This window comes from Saccopteryx bilineata, chromosome 4 (genome assembly GCF_036850765.1).
Source record: "Saccopteryx bilineata isolate mSacBil1 chromosome 4, mSacBil1_pri_phased_curated, whole genome shotgun sequence".
NCBI lineage: Eukaryota > Metazoa > Chordata > Mammalia > Chiroptera > Emballonuridae > Saccopteryx > Saccopteryx bilineata.
Genome location: NC_089493.1, coordinates 38,201,907 through 38,221,964, shown reverse-complemented (window position 1 = coordinate 38,221,964; position 20,058 = coordinate 38,201,907). Strand labels below are relative to the sequence as shown.

Sequence of the window (20,058 nt, the reverse complement as noted above, 5' to 3'; positions counted from 1 at the left end):
TTTATGCAAATAAAGTAGTTGGACACACAATTGTTCTTTGAGCAACACTCACAGATGAGGGTAGCAATATTTTCAGTAGTACTTGCTAAGATGCGTGTGTGTACACATGCACGTGCCTGCACCCACACATGTTGTTGCATTGTGAAAAACCTAGACATAAATGTGGTACAGTGGAAAGAACATTGAACTTGGCTTCAAGACAACTGAGTTTTAATCCCAGCTCTTTCACCAACTGTAAATATACTTTTGGAGAATTGCTTACCTTTTTTAATTCTTGGTTTCTTCATTTCTCAAAGTAGGTGTGGTGCTGATCCATTTCCAGAGTTCCTTCCCGCTTTAAAATGTCTGTTCCAGGTTGTTCATATTGGGCACATCTTTACTTAATTTAATTAAAGCACATAATGCTTGTTTACCTAGATTAAACAAAACGAATTCAACGTGATACAGGTTAACTATATATGACTGATTTCAACAATCTTACAGAAAGCAAAACCCTCCTTACTGGTTGGGAGTGGAGCCATATTGACATAAGAAGACTGAGGATTAGAAGATTTAAGCATGTTCTATCCTTTGTCACACTCAGGAGAAAATATTCTATGGCATAGAAATTTCTGTTTCATCTTCTCTTAATGGTGTTTGGCACTTGAGTATTTAGTCATACAAAGCTATAATATGTTTTATCATGTTTTGAAAATTGGTATCTTTCTTAATTGATGTACTACCACAGAATTTATAAAACATGTTATTTATTGTTGAGTATGTGTATGTGTAAGGAAAGAAATAGGACAAAAAGTATAGCGTTAACTGTTAATCATTGAATATTTGTGTAGGAAGTATGCCATCACTTTGATGATCTATTTATTATGTGTCATCATATCCTCGACTCCTGTATATATGAGAGCTGACTCTAGAATCCCTATCCTCTCTAAATACATCTTAATATACTTATAACAAAGACAAAGCTTTATTTAGTTGCTTTCCAACTACATTGTTACATTGCACAGAAAAACAATAGATATGAATAATTCTTCAGTGATGTCCAAACATCTCTTAAACTAGTGTTTCTTTAATTAGAAAAAATCCGCAGTTCTCATATAGCAGTTCTTCTATATAATGTATTCAACTCTTGCCCTTTAATGCCTCAAGGCTTAGTGGCAAAACCATTTGTGAATTTTTTTCCTAAAAAAATAAAATTATTCTATTGTTCCATGTATATTCTGCCCTTATGCTTCTAAGTTTCACAGACTAAGATAAATCCATAATGTTAATTAGAAAAATAAAGAGCATTGAAAGAAATTCCATTGTAAAATAAAAATTTCTCTAAAATTCTATGTAGACTTTATTATTATCTTTCACGGAAATGAGAAATTTTTTAATTGAAACATTTACTGCTGGAGTTTAAAATTTTAATTTCTGATATATTAATTTTATTACTTATACTGTCACAGTGCAATTTATCAAAGATAAAGTATTATCAACATTTAAAACAACTATCAGAGCTAATATATCAAAAGACTGATTTCTCTGAACCCCCTGCTTCATGTTTTTGTAATGAGGAGCTTTTCATTTAGTAAATCAGACTCAAAACAATAATTTTCAACAAAGACTCAATTCAAACAAGTTCCATAAAATGCACATTTTATTTTGTGTTATGAAAAAATATTCACATTTAAATAAAGTGTAAAAAAAAGTTAATCCTCCCTCTTGAAATACAGTTTATTGTGCTGAAACCCAAATTTCTCTTGGGTTAAAAACTTCCACTCACCAATTCACTTTTAAAATAACTATTTCTGTAGAACAATTTTTAAATAAAGTGATAATTACCAGGGACTTCCAAGAAGCAATCAAATTTTGATCACAAATATTCAAGAATTGACTTGGAAGTCACAAAATTAAAATATTTTCACACATTCTCTCAGCAATCAGGTAATTGGTCAACAGTACATGCTAAATTTCTATGTTACACATTGCAACACCTTTGTTTAAGTAGAAAAAATGAGCTGTTATTCATGAGTTCAATTATGAAAAGAGCAAACAAGTATTGCCTAGCAGAATGGTATTTTTTTAAAAAATCACATGAAGTTTTTTCATTGTTTCCTTGGCCAATATGTAAATTAATTGTCTCCAGTTAATTAACCATAATAGATAGAAGTATCATAAATAGTCCCAATTCCCACCAATATAGTTGTAGCAGTAGCTAAAACACTGATGAGTTTGTCAAAATTAATTTCCATAGTAATATTAGTGTTAGAGTCAGGAATTTGCATTATGCTATATAAAATGTCATTAACTGGTGTAACCAAAGTCACTAGAACATAGACTAAAAAGATATGTGTAGTTCTCAATATATATAAATACACACATTTAATTTTTGTTGTCTGAGTACTAAGCACTTTTAGGACTCATTGTTTTTTCAATAAACTATAATGTATGTTTCAGGGTAGAAACGATTCTAAACTGTTTTCCAATTTCAACGTGTGAACAATTATACTGTTCCCAGGATAAATGTGTGTTCAGTTTTGCTTTACCTGTGAATGGGTTCTAAAGTGAAAGATGACTGCTCGGTGGAAGAAACCACTACTGCCAACCAAAATGAAAGGCATGTGAACACTACACTTATACCCTCTATAAAGAAGAACCCCAAGAATCGCATGAAAACATTCACACAGAGATCAGAAAACAATCCTCACCACTATTTTCTAAATATGGAATATGTACAATAATCTTAATCTTGATTTTAAATGGAAGTACATTTAGCTTTTGTATAAACTAACAATTCATGGGTTTGACATGATGTACCAATATTAAAGACTCAGGTTTATCAAACCTTCTTTGACACAGAATTCAGAATAAATATTTACTGTGATTTTGCATAGTTGTTAGCTATTCTTCCTGTTTGTTTGATCTCAGCCTCATTGGGAATCTTTCTCATCATATTGTACTTTGCTTGGAAAAAGTCAAGGAGCAAATGAAGGAACCATGACACCAACAGCTTTGTGATCAACAGTAATCCTTACGCTGCTTTAAACACAAAGTCCAATTTCCCTAACTCCATAGACAGTCTGACTGTGGAAGGAAGAGGCTAAACTTCATTGTTACATTGATAACATCATTGTTATCAATGATGATTTACAGAGAAGGAAAATAAAATATTTGACAATGAATTAATTAAATTAGGTACTATGAATACTCAATCTGGTTTATTCAGGCATTAATATGGTTTAGCTTTCTGTAGTCTTGTCATTCAACAGTTAGTGATTCTACACAAAGAAAAGACTTTTCAAATCCTCTATGATTTACTCCATGAAGATATAGTCCAACCAGCCAAGTGCTTGTGGGTTTCTAGGTCGAAACTATAATTTCTAAACATGGTTGGTAGAGAGCACTCATTTGACAAGCTTTCAAAATGCTTGCTAATATTGCATTAAAATCTGAACAAAAGTTATGATGACATGTTATCTTCAAATAAATAAATACTATTAAAAAGTATCACACAAAAAATACATTACAATAGTCATAGGGATGTAAAGTACAGCATAAGGAATATAGTCAATAATATTGCTATAACTACGTATGGTGCCAGGTGTGTGGGTACTGGAGATATCAGGGAACCACATTGTAAAGTATGTTTGTTTAATCACTATACTGTACACCTGAAATCAATAGAAAATATTGAAAGTAAACTGTAATTGAAAAAAATCACAGAGAAAGCAACTGTTATTTCTACCCCTTTCTTTCCTTTTTCTCAGTTAGAACTCTGGCCTGAAACTGCAGATTTTGTCAACTGTTCTTTGACCAAGTGCCTTTGATATATACTGCTCACAAAAATTAGGGAATATTTCAAAATGAATATGAAGCAATAAAATATCCCCTAATTTTGGGGAGGAGTATAGGAGAAATTATGACTGCATTTAAAAAAAATCAAGCAGTAATAATATAGAAGATTTTCAGAGATGAAAGTGAGCTAATGCTATAAAGTTTTGTATCTTGCTACTGAGGTCCTCCACGGTTGTTTAAAAAAAAAAAAGTAGAATGGTCTTTTCCTTGCTTATCTCTGGCTATGTTATTACCAAAGTGAAAACAAGATGATCCGGTCTGGGCTGAGGATTCCAGAGTATAAAAGCATATACCTTATTCTTTTCTCCTTAGCTAGAGATATTAGTTTTAAAAATTCTTAAAAGGTAGAACAAATATATCACATTCCAAAAACTAACATTTTTTCATTAAAGAAAATTATTTAAACTCTCTGAAGTAAATATTCACCGGCTCATTAAATTTGGAAATAACACAGATTGCCTTTGAAAACATAAATAGCTCATTTGGATAATGCATTTAACAATGGTTTGGCAAAGAAGCCAACATCAATGTAATCAATTAAAAAAATATGTGTTAGTCTACTTAAAATTCAGTGGGTCAAAAAATGAATTTTAAAAATAAAATTTTGCCCGACCAGGTGGTGGCACAGTGGATACAGTGTCAGACTGGGATGTGGAGGACCCAGGTTTGAGACCCCGAGGTCGCCAGCTTGAGCACTGGCTCATCTGGTTTGAGCAAAGCTCACCAGCTTGGACCCAAGGTCGCTGGTTTGAGCAAGGGGTTACTGGGTCTGCTGAAGGCCCGCGGTCAAGGCACATATGAGAAAGCAATCAATGAACAACTAAGGTGTCACAACAAAAAACTGATGATTGATGCTTCTCATCTCTCTTCGTTCCTGTCTGTCTGTCCCTGTCTATCCCTCTCTCTGACTTTCTCTCTGTCTCTGTAAAAAAATAAAAAATAAAAATAAGATCTTTCTGGAGTCTTATCTAAATCTCAATATTAAAAGTGAAAAGAAAGTATGGGGGAAAATTTTGACTATTTCTTGCTTTCCTTAACTACCATGCATTACTTTTTTAGGTTAAAATATAGTTAGAAAAGGAAATGCTAATACCAGTGACTACAACTTGCCACATTTGACAATTGACTTCCACCAATGCTTTTCAATTGTTGGGAGAAGTGATGGAAAATTCCACTGTTGGATGGGGCACCTTGTGTTTGTAGCAATTATGACTCCTACCTCTGCCATGTACTCTCACCTACTATAAAAAAAAAGCAAACATTTACATTATAAAGTAAAAGTTTTAAAAATTATTTTAAGTTCAGAAACCTTTAAAAGCACATTTCTTGAAAAGCTTGGAATCTGTGTTTGAACCAGATAACCCTGCAATGCCAGTTTTCTTATAAAATAAAGTTTTCTCTCTAGGGTTTCTGTATGACTGGATTAGAATCTCACCCACTCAATAGCTATTCCTTAATCTGTTCTTTCATAGGGCTGTTGCAATAATTAAATTTGATCATCTAAATAAAGTGTATAGCATAATGTAAAGAGAGTGACCACTCATATAGCTCAGTTGACTTACTTAACCTCTAAGCCTGAAGGGAAAGCAGCAGGGAGATTGCGTTCAGTCTTCTCTCAGCCTCTGCCTTCATCATCTTCCTGGTTCCCAGTCCAAATCCTCAGTGGTCCTGACCCTCATAACGCATGCAAACACATGGGTCTCATAATGAAAATCAAGGGGTAGAATATTTCAAGTTAGAACACAGACCAATACTCTTAAAATATCTGGCACATAAGTAGATATGGAAAGATTCTAGCTTGTACCCACTTTCTCTACATAACATGACTCAAAGTTTTAGTTAGAATATAGGACCAACAACAAATTCCAGTACCATCTAAACACATATGTCAACATAAATCTTCACTTATTTTCTCTTAATTTCTCCATTAAACATTTCTAAATGCTATCATACTATTTTATGAATTTAAGTACTCTCCAAAGAATGAGAAAGTTAACTGCCTTTTCATACATGGAAGATGATTTGTTTGGTTGAGTGTTGTGTGTTCCCCCAAGTGCTTTGAAAGGTGGAGAAGGACAATAAAGACAGAACTCCAAAGTGTTTTGGTGGCCTTTGCACTGGTAAGGGATATTATCTGCCCTCGCTGGATGGCTGAGAGCCAACTGTTTGACACAAAATTCTTTGAAGATTAAACTTATTAATAATAATTAATAAGTTTAACACTGTTTAACAAAATGATTTTTGCCTGTAATTAGGCATTAAAATTCTATTAATTACTTTAATAAAAAATATTTTTAGCACTTTTCATCTTCACATACTTCATGGTCCCTATCAGATTTTTATTATAACATTTGAAAACATTACCACGTATTTTTAAAATGATAAGAATCAAAAATTAAATTCCTTTATCATAAAAACAAAATAAAGATTAAATTTATAATTTTATAAATGTTTATCTCCATTATTTCCAATGTAGAAAGTGACCTAAAGAAAATTTTTTATTTTTCAAGTTTTGGCAAATAAAACCACTGAAATTCAGAGTAAGCATTTTATACTAAAGTAAGAAAAGTCTATTGATTTTTAAATGTTAAACATTCTGAATAACTCACATTTCCAGGGAGAAAACTGCTAACAAAGTCATTATTTTTAGCATCTAAATTTCTAGTTCTATAAATATTCTAAATAAGAAAAAATGGGTAAAATCCAGAATTTAAAAGATATGCAAATTTGTGAAAAATTTCCAGAGGGAGGAAAAAAAGGTAAATGGCAAATGTCAAAAAGAATACAAATATTAGTAAATATTAAGCTTGTGGGTGATTGTTTGGCAAATAAATATATTTCATTGAAGATCTAAATTTCACTGGAAAGAGGTATGGAAAACCCTAAACATGTGTCTTTTAATGAAGATGACTTTGGAGCTACCTTATTAAAACTACATTTTTCACAATTTATTAATCGGTACTAGAATTGTCTCACATAAGCACTCTTTTACTTATGCATAAAAAAACTGATACTAAGAAATGTATGCAACGTAGGTATGTTTAAATTTATTCCTTGCTCAAGTCCTATTTTTTTTTTACATTATTTAATGCTTAAAGCCTGACACAGGCCTGACCAGGCAGTGGCGCAGTGGATAGAGCATCGGACTGGGATATGGAGGACCCAGGTTCAAGACCTCGAGGTCGCCAGCTTGAGTGTGAGCTCATCTGGTTTGAGCAAGGCTCACTAGCTTGAGCCCAAGGTCACTGGCTTGAGCAAGGGATCACTCAGTCTGCTGTAGCCTCCTGGTCAAAGCACATATGAGAAAACAATCAAAAAACAACTAAGGTGCCATAACGTGAAGAATTGCTGCTTCTCATCTCTCTCCCTTCCTGTCTGTCTGTCCCTATCTGTACCTCTTACTCTCTCTCTCTCCCACAAGGAAAAAAAAAAGGACTGACACAGGGCTGACCAGGTGGTGGCGCAATGGATATAGTGTCAGACTAAGACACAGAGGACCCAGATTCAAAACCCGGAGGTCACCAAATTGAGCACGGGCTCATCTGGTTTGAGCAAGGCTCACCAGGTAACTCAGTCTGCTGTAGCCTCCCGGTCAAGGCACATATGAGAAAGCAATCAGTAAACAACTAAGGTGCCACAATGCGAAGAATTGATGCTTCTCATCTCTCTCCCTTCCTGTCTGTCTGTCCCTATTTGTCCCTCTCTCTGACTCTCTCTGTCTCTGTCACAAAAAAACTGACACAAGAATGCATCTGAATTCATTCTTTTGTTTTGCCTGATGTGCCAGAAAAATAAGTTATAACTACAGAAACATGGAAGTTATAGTTTCATTTCTGTTCAAACATCCTTGTCGTCATTGCCCTGTTTGAAATTTCTTTTTTTTATTTTTATGAAATTTCGTTTTTTTCTCATTGAGATGTCTGCACCTACTTACACAGAGCAGTCAATAAAAGTAATCTAAAGTAATGTACACTAGGAAACTAAGGTAAAAGAATGAAAAATAATTGTATATAAATTTATCAGAGTTGATTTGATTGCACCCATATGCATTACTAATGACCACACTTACTTCTTCATGGGTCTAAATTGCCACCTCCATTTCTCTCCTCTTTGAATATCTGTTCCAAATTGGAAGTGCAAATCCTGATTTGGACTCCAGTGAGCTTGTGTTAGCCTGGCACCAGACCTGTTTAAACCCTATCTGTTTTTTGTTCTGACTGTGTTGCCTCACATACTCTCCTCTTGGTTTGTTTCCCTGGACCAAAATGAATATTTCTTATAATATCAGTTGATTTATACCAACCCTCTAAAACATATTAAATGTCTTGCCATAGTTTTAAGAGTTTTGATTATCTAAGCTGCTAACAACATTTAAGCTGTTAAGTACAAAGTTTACACTGAGCAAGTTGATTGAAAATATTTATTTACATATGTGTACAATACATATATAATACAACTGTGAGTTGGAATGCCACGGGCCTGTCACAGTAGATACAAATATAAATGTTACTGACCGTTTAGCAAATAAATCAAAAGGATTACAAAGAATAGTAAAAAGTTATGGTCAATAATGACCAGCCCCCTTGAACCTCTTTTAATACTTCTTGAATATATCAGGCATTTACAACTAACCCTTCTGTAACTTGAGAAATGATGTCTGCTTTCAAAATAATGTCTAATTCCTAATCTGTATAATAGTTTTTAAATTCTGACTTGATGGAAAAATTGCAAAACCCAAAAAGAGATCAAAATATCTCTTCTAGTGAATAAAAATTTACTCCTTTGTTTCTATGTGCTCTTGTTTTCTTTACCCAAAGGTCATGGCAAGTGAAGTGACCACAGGTTTGAGTGTGTATCATAGGATACAAGACTATCTTTGCAGAATGAGCAAATGTTAACAAAATTAATCTCATTTAAAAATATAATGTTTACATTGTAAAAGTGGCTTCCTTGAGTTACCAGTACTACTAATCACATACATATTATACTTTTTAAATCCAAACACTCTCACTTAGGACACAATAACATGAGTGGTTTTAAGTGTAATTCAAATGTTTTTCTTCAAACTTCTTCCTTAACTTTTTTCATTAAAGATACACAGTTGAAAAATTGATTGGTCATTGGAAAGGATTCTTTAAATATTAAGAATTTTGTTGTAAGAGTACCTGCTGTTGTGGAACCATGTATCTTGAGTAAGCCATGATTATTTTTATACAAAAAGTTGAAAGACAAACTGTCCTATATTTTGAATACTCACCAATTTGTTTACTTTTTCTCATAAAATCTAAAATTTCTGCTAAGCAGTATGATTAAGTAGAGTAAGAATAAGTCATATTTATATATCTTTTTCTTCCCTCAAAAGACCTTCATTCTCTGCATCTTTATTTGATTGGTAATTTTCAAGTCTTTTGCTCACATGCCACTGGCTAGTACTTATTTAACCCTCATGTTTTTCCCCACCAACCTCTGGCCAAAGAAGTCTCTTCTAAAACCTAGAATATTTGGAAAGTATATGTTGGCTGATTTATTATAAAAGAAAGAAGAATATTAATCTGTCTTACTATGATTTTCACCTGAGATGATCATTTTTATCCCCTAACATCTTCATATGAGAAGGGAGCAATTCTTTATTATTTATTAGTGGGCAAAATGAATCCTCACACGTACCAAAACAAACAAATAAACACACATTTAACGAGCTTCAAGTTACACTGTATTTATGATAAAGTTAGATTCAGAATCTGAGATGGAGCTCAGATACTCATTTTAGGGTGTTTTTTTAAAAAAAATTTTCTATCCCTTTCCATCAAGACCACAGGAGAAATACTCTTAATCATAATGAAGTGCAAAACATAACAATCAGCCCTGGCCAGGTGGCTCAGTGAATAAAGCAGCTACCTGGCACACCAGAGGTAGTAGGTTTGACACCCCCAGTCAGGGCACATATGAGAAGCAATCAATAAGTACATAACTAAATGAAATAACTAAGTGAAACAAACAACAGGTTGATACTTCTCTCTCTTCTTCTATCCTTTCTATTACTCCTCCTTTTCTCTCTTTCAAATCAATGAAAAACACTTAAAAGATAGAAAATAAAAACTTGTATTAAAAAAATAAAAATAAATAAAACACAACATTCACATAATTACAAAATATTCATATTTTAAAGTTCTCCATGTATGTATGTACATGCTAGATAAATTTTCTTATTACCCACATAACATTTTGGAAAAGAGAGAGATAAAATAGCTTAAAAGTAAATATTATACAAGATAGTAGAAGACATTAGAAATCTTACAAATAATTTCACTAGTACCAGCCAGTGCAAACTTCAAAAACAGTCATTGTTCTAAAGACTAATTAAAAGAAAAAAAAAGCTTTTCTAAAAGAATTTACTTAAAATAGAACAACAGGGTGGATCTCATTGGTGAACAAAATCTCCTTAATTTTAAAGGAAGTTGTGTCTTGCATTTGGGCTTCAATAAGATTAACTTTCAGAATGGCACTTTAGTTAGTGGTCATAATTAATATATTCTGTTAAAGTGTGCTGGGTATTCCAGTAGTATGTATGTGTTCTTAAGAGCAATTTAAAACCCCAAATTTTCTAATTTTCTTGCTCTGATCTACATAAATATTTAAACTTTGGGGACATATGTATTACTATATTTAATTTGAGATGAAACCAGTGTCAATAATAGATTATTTTCATTTTAACAATAAATTATGTATCTCTATTCAACATTTGTACTTAAACCATCCTACGTATTACTTATAATAATGTGGGACAGTATCAACTTTGGTATGTTCATCTGCCTTTTGTGTACTTACTTGTCTTTTATTATAAGTTCCTTTATCTATCTCTTAGCTCACATTTAGTGCAATAATATCTTAAACCAGCCAAATAAAACTTGCCTTTATGATGCACAGCTCACATTTCCATTTTTGTTAGACTCTCACTATTGTGTTACAACCACCTGTCCAGGGTAGAACATCTGGTGTTATATATTATCATAGAAAAATATTGAAGGTGTGTAAGTTGCTTTGGGAAAATGTTTGAATTTTAAATACACATCTATTTACTCCTGTTAACCCATTGTTCAGAAATATAATAGTAAAAATTTTATTCTGGTTGCACCAAGAACATCTATACCGTGTAAAAATAAAGCATGCAGTCATCTGGTCCACCCCCCCCCCCCAAAGAGAACCTGTTCTCTAGGCAACACATAACATGAGTGTATCATTATTGCACATATTGAAACAAGTGCTCATCCTTCATTTAAATCTGAATTAGTTCAACTGGTAAGAACTATGGAATGTAAAAACCTAAAGGACTACTCTATGTACAGTATTTGCTGAACACATGCATTTCTGATGAAAATAGCAGAGTGCATTCAGCAGTTCATCATGTCATGCAAACGGGAACAGGGGTGGCTGGAAAAGAATACAAAGATAACTGCACCATAACTAAGCAATTGATACTTTTTTCCCTCTTTGTGACAAGTTGGAGTAGTTCAAAACAACATAATTCTTTCCCATGCATGTGAACAATAATATATATGTGAATCTGGTGAAACTCTGAGTCAATGCCAGAACACAGCAAGTATATGCACCACTAATATGCAAAGGCCTGGACTGCAATTTTACCTTGCCTGGCTGTTTTACAGTCGTTCTCTTATAGCTCTCTACTAACTGTTACTTTTGAAACACATGGCTAAAGTTAAAGTGATCATTTCTGTATTTTTATTATTTTTCACTCATCCACCTTTAAAAGTTCACCCAAGCTTGCCCAACACGTGGCTAAATGAAAAAATACCCTGAAATTCAATAAATGTCAGAGATCAAGAAAAAGGTACCATCTTCACCATGAAAGAAACAAAGTCCCAGTTTCAAGGCTGATACCTTGCACTATAATTACCTCATTTTCAGGTGCCTATGGCAGGTAGATATTGTAGCAAAGCATGAAGTTATGTTCCCCTGAAAATTTCCTTTATGGGTATTGGAAGCTATGGTCATTAAGGGAAGAAAATGAAACCCATGGTACATAGCATCTGTTCTGAGATTCCTGGAATAAAGAGGCAGGTCTTGTGGGCATGTGAAGAAGTTCTAATACATATTCTAAAATATCAGTTACTTTGTTTTGCACTTCTTCAGTCTGATTGTGATAACCTGTCTTTTGCTTCTGGTGCTTTTGTTTAGGGATGCTGGAAGATAGTAAAGCTCTTAAAAAGGGTTCAATCACTCAAAATATCTCCTTTTATTTTGTTATCATCTGTGTGTGTTGTTAACCTATATATACAGATGGTTTGATAATGTACAAATCACTGGTATATATTTTCAACTTGATGCAAACATTAACTGCCCTGCTACCAACTCTAAAATGTCATGCATGCACCAATTGAAAAGTATATCTCTCTAATCAACTTTACAAAATATCCTTTAGTCAAAAGAAATAAATTCTTCTGGGTTCTTACAAATGAATGTGTATTTGATTCCTGATACATATCATTTAAAGGACTATCTATACACAACTCTTTGTGACTTTTTTTTTAGTTGATAGGCACTTTCTAAGAGGGTTTGTTAGCCAAAAAAAACCTCTGAAATTCAGTCTCTAGTACCCCCCTTTCATAAGTGGATCTGCCTGAGCCAAAATAGTCTATTGTATTAACTCAGCAGAAATCCAGAACTGTGTGCAAAAAAGCTTTAGAAAATCGTAACTGGAATAACATTATAGAAAAGCAGTTTATCTGAGTTGAGCAACTTAATATCTACTCCTTAGTTATTCTTTTTAATGGCATTTCATGTGTTATTGCTACACACAGTAAGAATCACGTGTGAGCCAGTCTGTACCTGTTTTCATTCTTCCTAAGTTACAGATATGCTACAAAATCTTGTCTGTTTACATTCTTTTTATTTTATATCATGATAGTTAAATTTTTGATATAATTGCTTAAATGGTTTTTGTTTGTTTCTTTGCTAGGAGCCTTTTAACTTCACCCTTGAACAAGTTTTAGAAACACAATCTTAGAACATTCATCACCGTTGAAATATCAGCATCTCTAACATGCATCATTAAAAGGCCCTTTTACCCTGTGGTGCAGTATTTCTATAGTAATATACACTATATTAATAGTTTAGCATTTATGGAGTTGATAAAATCAGCTTACAAGATGGCAGCTGTTCTCAAAGATGGAGGGAATAGGGTTTTCCTTACATAGGAGTTAAGGATTCCTATCTAAGTATAATGTTGAAAAAGAAGAGGTATAGTTGAGCAAAAATGCAATTCATGCACAAAACCCATAGCAATAAGTTTTCAGTGCCCCACACTGCTATCTGACTTAGGCAACAAAACAGTCGTTTAAATGAAGAAAACACTGCCTGTTGAGGAAAATAACCTAACACTATGTTACAGAAAAAACATCTTAAGGAAGTCGATCATAAAATGGTACTAAAAGTTCACAAAGTTAAACTTCCTTGGCATTAACCTATAACTTTAACTCAACAGAACAGTGAGGAAATGACAGCATGATCTACTCGGCCTGAGATCAAATTTGTCAATGGCAACACTGGCAGGTTGGACCCTGATTCATCAAATAGGAGATTGCCTTGATTAACAAAAGCCATACTTTTTTTAAAATTATAGAATAGAGATTATAAATAAAAGTAAAGTGTGCATGCAGTCAACTGCATAATATACAAGCAATATCTATGTTTTTAATAATCATCTTTGGCAGGCCAGAATCCAGCTGGACATGCAATATTTACATATCAAAATCCATGTTCTGTTCATCATATTGAAAGCAAATGAAAATATATATATATGTATATACTGTATATATACACTCTGCATATAGATGTATATACTGTTTTCAAGATATTAACAAATATATATGTATATATATGTGTGTATATATATATTAAAAGTGAATTTCATCTTTGTCAGATTCAGGTGACTCAGGCCTGGAAACACTAAAAATATCCTGGCATGGTATTTGGGAAGGTACTTGGAGTGGCATCTGGGATTTGGGAGAAGAGGTCTGGGGCCCACTTTTTTCTGAGAGTATTTTTAAAATTTCTGCCACCTGCTTCTCCAGGGCAGTCATTCTGCAGCTGAGCAGCTGAATGTCCTCTCTGAGCTCGTGCTTGACTTCCTGCAGCGTGGTCTGTAAGGCCTGCTCCGGGATGGGGTAGAAGGGGTGCTTGGCGTCAGCCTGAACGGGGCTATGCTCCAGTGGACTTCGCACCTCACCAGCCTTATCCAAACGAAGGTCACTTTTTGTAATCCCACTGTCACAAGAATCCGTCTTCCTTAACGGGTTTTTGGTCACACTGCTCTCTGAGTCACTGCCCTTGGGGTCCTCTGACAACAGCCCCATGGACTCAGCTTTAGTGACATTATTCCAGTCTTCCTTTTTCTCCTCCTGGGCTCCCATATTGTTCTTGAGCCGCAGCCACCCTTTCCCATTCCCGTTCTTCATTCTGATCGGGCTGTTGACTTTGAGACTTTTGGGGTCAGCACTGCCATTGGGCTTGAGTTCCATCGCATCACGGTTGTTTTGCTTGAGAGACTCACTGGGTTTGACGTAGGCTAGAGATGTCTGGATGGGTGTGATCTGTGACACGGTGACCACACTGGTGCCGGTAATGGAGGCTCCATTCTGTAAGGTGCGGCTCTCTACCTGCAGCTGGTTCCGCTCAGGGTCGCTCTGTGTTGACCCCTGATTCCGAAGCTCCTTCTGCTGTTTGAACTTCTGGAAGAGTTTTCTGACCGGGTGGTCCACAGGGATGCTGAGCGTGACCTCATTTTTCTGCCTGAGACGCTCCTCCTCCTCTTTCTTCACATCACTGATTTTACGAAAGATGATCTGTGGTGGGGCAGAGATATTGAAAACATGATGATAAAAACAGTTGAATTTATCATGGTGAGACACACATACCAGATGGACTTGATTTTACAGAGGGAACCCTTGAACATGGGGCAAGATCATTTCTGAAGGGAAAAAAAGATTCCAATACTATTTAACACATGCAATGTACTTAAAACTCAACATAGGACCATTGACTAAGATCACTAAGTTTACTTAATTCTGGGGGAATATAATGAAGAGACAACTGAGACGTACTTGCTTTCTAGTTCATGTTCCTATTTAATAGAAAATATATACATATATATGTTAGTATGTGTATATGTGTGCACATAAATATGGGTAAAGAAATATATATTTATATCTTAAATTTACCTGTAATGCGTCACTGTTTTTATGTTTCTCTTTTATATCTAGCTAGCTATATGATTCAAAACCATTTTAACACCATCCTCTGTTTAAGAGTCAAATAGGATCATTTTCAGGGTATAAAAGTACTGAAAAGTTAGACACTTGCTAACAAAGGACCTGAACTGGGTATGAAGAAAGATTATATTTATTCATTTGGCTCCAGAGGGAAGAACTAGGGTCTATAAAAAAAAGTTTCTGGAAAGTAAATACCACCTCAGTATATACACTTAATTTCAAGCTGCTAGCTATTAACTAAGTAATTTGAAAGCTCATGAAACTCACACCACTAAAATATTCAGAAAGAAGTAAAGTCATTGTCCATGTAATTCTTTCACTGAGTGGGAGGTTGGACTCTTCAAATTCCAATATTTTTTTCAATTTTAAACATAAAATTAAATACATAGTGCATGTGATGTTAGATGAGTATCCACAAATAAATAAGCACACTTTTATGAAAAATGTACTTTAAAAATAATATTGGGAACTTTTAATTCCATCAAGAAACATAAAAAAGTATGACTCATATAAGAAATTACCACTTATATTATCAGAGTTAGAAGTGAATTTAATAGTGTAAGATTTTTGCACAGAGTCCTTCTGAAGAACAAAATAACTGCAGGGAAAGAACACTTCAAAGGGGGAGATAAAGTGCTTTTAGAATCAGACAATTTTATGACATTAGCAAAATTACTTACCTCCATCACCCTCTCTCATTAAGTTGTTGGTTTGATTAGAAATATATATATGAGAAGTACAAAGTCTCTGGCATATAATAGACACTCAACATATGTTGGTTCTTTCCCTTGGACTCTCATAAAATATTTTGCATTTGAAACCATTTTCATTACCTCTCAAAGATTCAGCAGCTTCCAGAAGTAATGTATAATCATTGATTTTATACCAGAAACCAATACTAATGATGGTTGCTGTTAATAGAAAAGTCAGGGGGATAGCAATTCTCTAAGAGCACATTTTAAAAATTGAGATTGATGCACCAAATGCAGCTTATCAGGTGGTAATAAGTTGAAATTTAAAATAAATATTTTCTAAATTCAATAACTGTCTGTAAAGACAAGCATATTCTTTCCCAATCTAGTGGCACAGGATATTGGATCCTTTTAAAAGATGTAATACGAATCTCCAAGTCTGACATCAAAGCTCCAAAAGTTTAATTAGAAGTCTTTCAAAGGGATGACATATTTCTTATACATCCTAAGAAAGCAGAGCTGGTTTTAAGATTTCAGGATATTAACACTCTTTGGGACCAGACAGATCCAAACATGGAAACCCAGATACTTGATTCCCATTTCATCCCCTATCACCAAAAAGGCTCTTGCTTTGGTTCTATGAACTGACATGAGGGGACTAATGAAAATAATTGGCCACATCCTTCTTCATACTCAATTCTTACCTTTTTTGTTTTTTTAAAGGTATTATTTAGCCTTTGATAGAGACAGCCTTGCTGCAGCAAGTGACAGTAGCCTTCCCAATTGGGAAAAAGTATATATTTCAAACTATCAGTGGAGATGGGTAGGTGCTTGACACATAGGAATGTCAGGTAAAATGCAGGGTATCTTTGCAATATCTAGGACATACTTATACAAAAAAAATATTTATACCTTAAAAAGTATTCATTGTTTATCTGAAATCTAAATTTAACAAGTTGTTCTGTATTTTTGTTTGCCAAATGAGACAATTTCATTGGTACATGATAGACAAAGATATTACTATCACTGTGATGACCACATGGTCACATGTTCTGCCATGGGAGACTCAGTTTATGAAATATTTGGGGTTCTGAAGACTGTGGATTTATAGGCATCTTAGGGCAAAAGCTTTGTATTTTAAATTTTCATTGTAGTGGCTAATAAATGCTTACAATTATTGTGTGCTTACCAAGTGTATGATGCTTAGTGATTTACGAGTATAATATGCCCAAGTACAACATCAATTTAAGAAAGTCTTTTCCTGCTTCCCTGACTACCAGCTGGCCCCTCCCAGCAACCAAAATCAAACAAAGGTGCTTGGCCTGTTACTATTAAGCTAAGAACAAAGATTCCAAATGCCAAACTACCTAGGGAGTCCTGTCAGTTTGCACCAGGGGACCAATAAAATAGAATTGGGTTGGCATATTTTGCCATCAAGAAAATGTAAAAGAAACTAAGAAAGATAAAGATAGAGGTTTGGGATATTAGAAGACAGAATCCCAAGAGTGTTGCACTCCACTCTCTACTCCAGACAACAGGTTATGAGGTGATATTAGACATAGCTCCTGTGAGGTTTGGTGGTACTTATATATGTAGAGACAGGCCCTATCTTCTCATCTGGAGTTCGCAGAGCAAGAGAACCCACACCTCTACTCTCTGGAGCTGGCAAAGCCTGGTGGAAAAAGCAGATACTGTTTTTGTTACTACCCTTTACTTCCTGTATAGCCCAGGAAGCCACTGAAGGTAGTAATTTGTGATATCAGCCCCCCAAAAGCCCAATGAGGCCAAGGCACCCCCATGAGATAAGGAACATTATTACACTTCTCCCAGTAGACATACTGACAGACTTTCAGACCATTAAACATGCCCCCACAATAAATAGAGCCCTAGGGTTGGTTTGGCTAGCTCAAAAAGCCAACACTATGAACTAACCAGAAGCCTTCCAAATCTCAAAGACCTGTTTCTCCTTTCTCTTGAGCCTAGTGAAAGGGGAAGCAGGTGCAGAGGAAGGGCTGGGTGAGGGAGAGAGGGTCATGAGACAATTTCCTACTCAAGCTACAGAACTTGAACTGGCGCCTGAAGACAGTAACACCTGAATGTGATCAACTACATACTATACCCAGGTTTTTAAGCCAAAAGTTAACTAAAAACAAAAAAATAAAAACTACTGGATTAGATGCAGTTTGCTAAATGTAACTGAATTTATCTTATCTTTTGACTGCAGAAAAGAAATTATGAATAATTGAAAAAATAGTTATAAAAAGTTTACAAATAGTAAAGAGATTATGAAGTACACACATGTACTATTTAATTTGACTGTCGTAACTACCTTGTGAGACAAGTCCCATTATTTTCATGTAACAGAACAACAACAAAAACTAAGGCACAGAAAGTGTAAGTGATTTGCCTTAAGGAATACAACTAGTAAGTGATCAGGATACAAACCCAAGGAGTCAGATTCTAGTCTATGCTCCACAGCAGCTCCTCAGGTAAGTTTGAAACTTTCTCCTAGACCTTGTGAAAACCTGGATAGTTCAGTGGCTGAAGTAGGGAGTGATATCTCTCTCTCTCTCTCTCTCTCTCTCTCTCTCCCTCGGCCTTCTCCTCCCACAACCATGGCTTGATTGATTCGAGCAAATCAGCCACAAGCACTGAAGATGGATCCATTAAGCCTCTGCCTCAGGTGCTAAAAACAGCTCAGTTGCACCTGACCAGGCATGGTGCAATGGATAGAGCATCAGACTGGGACGTGGAAGACCCAGGTTTGAAACCCCGAGGTCCCCAGCTTGAGTGCAGACTCATCCAGCTTGAGCATGGGCTCACTAGCTTGAGCATGGGGTTGCTGGCTTGAGCATGGGATCATAGACATGATCCCAGGTTGCTAGCTTGAGCCCAAAGTTCACTGGTTTGAGCAAGGGGTCACTCACTCTGTTGTAGCCCCCTGGTTAAGGCACATATGAGAAAGCAATCAATAAACAAGAAGCCACAAGGAAGAATCAATGCTTCTCATCTCTCTCCCTTCCTGTCTGTCCGTCCCTGTCTGTCCCATTCCTGACTCTCTGCCTCTGTCTCTGTAAAAAATTAAAATAAATAAATAAATAAAAATAGCTCAGTTGCAAGAGGCCCCAGATGGGCAGAATATTGGCCACAGAGTAAGGTTGCAGGATGGATCATGGTTGGGGTGCGTGTGGGAGTCTGTCTCAGTATCTCCCCTACTCTCACTTAAAAAAGGAAAATAGGAAGATTGTTTTCTAGTTCTTTTATTCCTTTGCACTCTCAAACAATGAATCAATGCTCTATATATTATTTCATTTATCATTGATATCTATTCGTATTTCCTCATTTGGAAATAAACATGACATTGTTTACCTCCTGGCCTCCCCAGCACGTAGCCCACTGGCAAGCACCAGTAAATAGTTAACAAATACTTGCTGAGTATAATACCAAGTTCAGATCTTTGACCCACACATCAGTCTTTAAAGAACTTTAGTCAGAACAATTTCATTGGAAGGTTGTAATAATATTCATTAAGAACTTATTCTCTAGCTAATGACAATCCAAAACTTTTTAATATGAGGTAAGAGAATATAGGTACTAAAACGAAAAGAACCAAAAATGGTAATCATATCATGTTTACAAGGTTTGAAGACTAATAATCCACTGAGGAGCCACCACCCCTTGATGCATGCCTTATATGTAAAGTATGATAGCTTTGGGTTCTGTCTTGTTATAAAGAATGCATTATGTCACAAATAAGAAAATAAAACATCAGGGACACCTAAAATAAGTAACTACTGTATTTCAGAAACATTTAAAGTAACAGGCCTTTCTATAAATCTTCATACTTTTGAAGAGAACTTTATGACCTTTCACTCTAAATTTGAATAACAATATATTTTTTTTACTAAAGAAGCTAAATTTCTCATAAAAATAGCATGGCAATTATTCTACATTACCATTACAAGCATGAGCATTCTCAAATATATTCTGTAGAATCTTTCCTTTTAAGAGGTGCTTATTTTACTTTTACCTTTTTAATCATGCATATAATAAAATGGTTCAACTTAATAACAAAATGAAAGATTGATAAATTAAGATGTTAAGCCCTTTTTTTCCACTTCTGTATTGCTTTATTATCAAAAATTTAAATAAACTGTCTTACTGTCATTATCTTTTAAAAAATATTTTATTTAGAAAATTAAATTTAATGGGATGACATTGATCAATAAGGTTTCAGGTAC

General features: G+C 34.7%; 1 protein-coding gene across 1 annotated transcript in view; it reads right to left on the bottom strand.

The window, feature by feature from the left end:
* Window positions 1-8,243: 8,243 nt before the first annotated feature.
* Window positions 8,244-20,058, bottom strand: part of KCNH5 (potassium voltage-gated channel subfamily H member 5) — a 340,538-nt gene continuing 328,723 nt past the window's right edge. Inside the window, exon 11 of the mRNA XM_066276207.1 lies at window positions 8,244-14,699. Coding sequence (XP_066132304.1) covers window positions 13,752-14,699 — 948 coding nt within the window. The 3' untranslated portion in view covers window positions 8,244-13,751. The remainder of the gene's footprint in view (window positions 14,700-20,058) is intronic.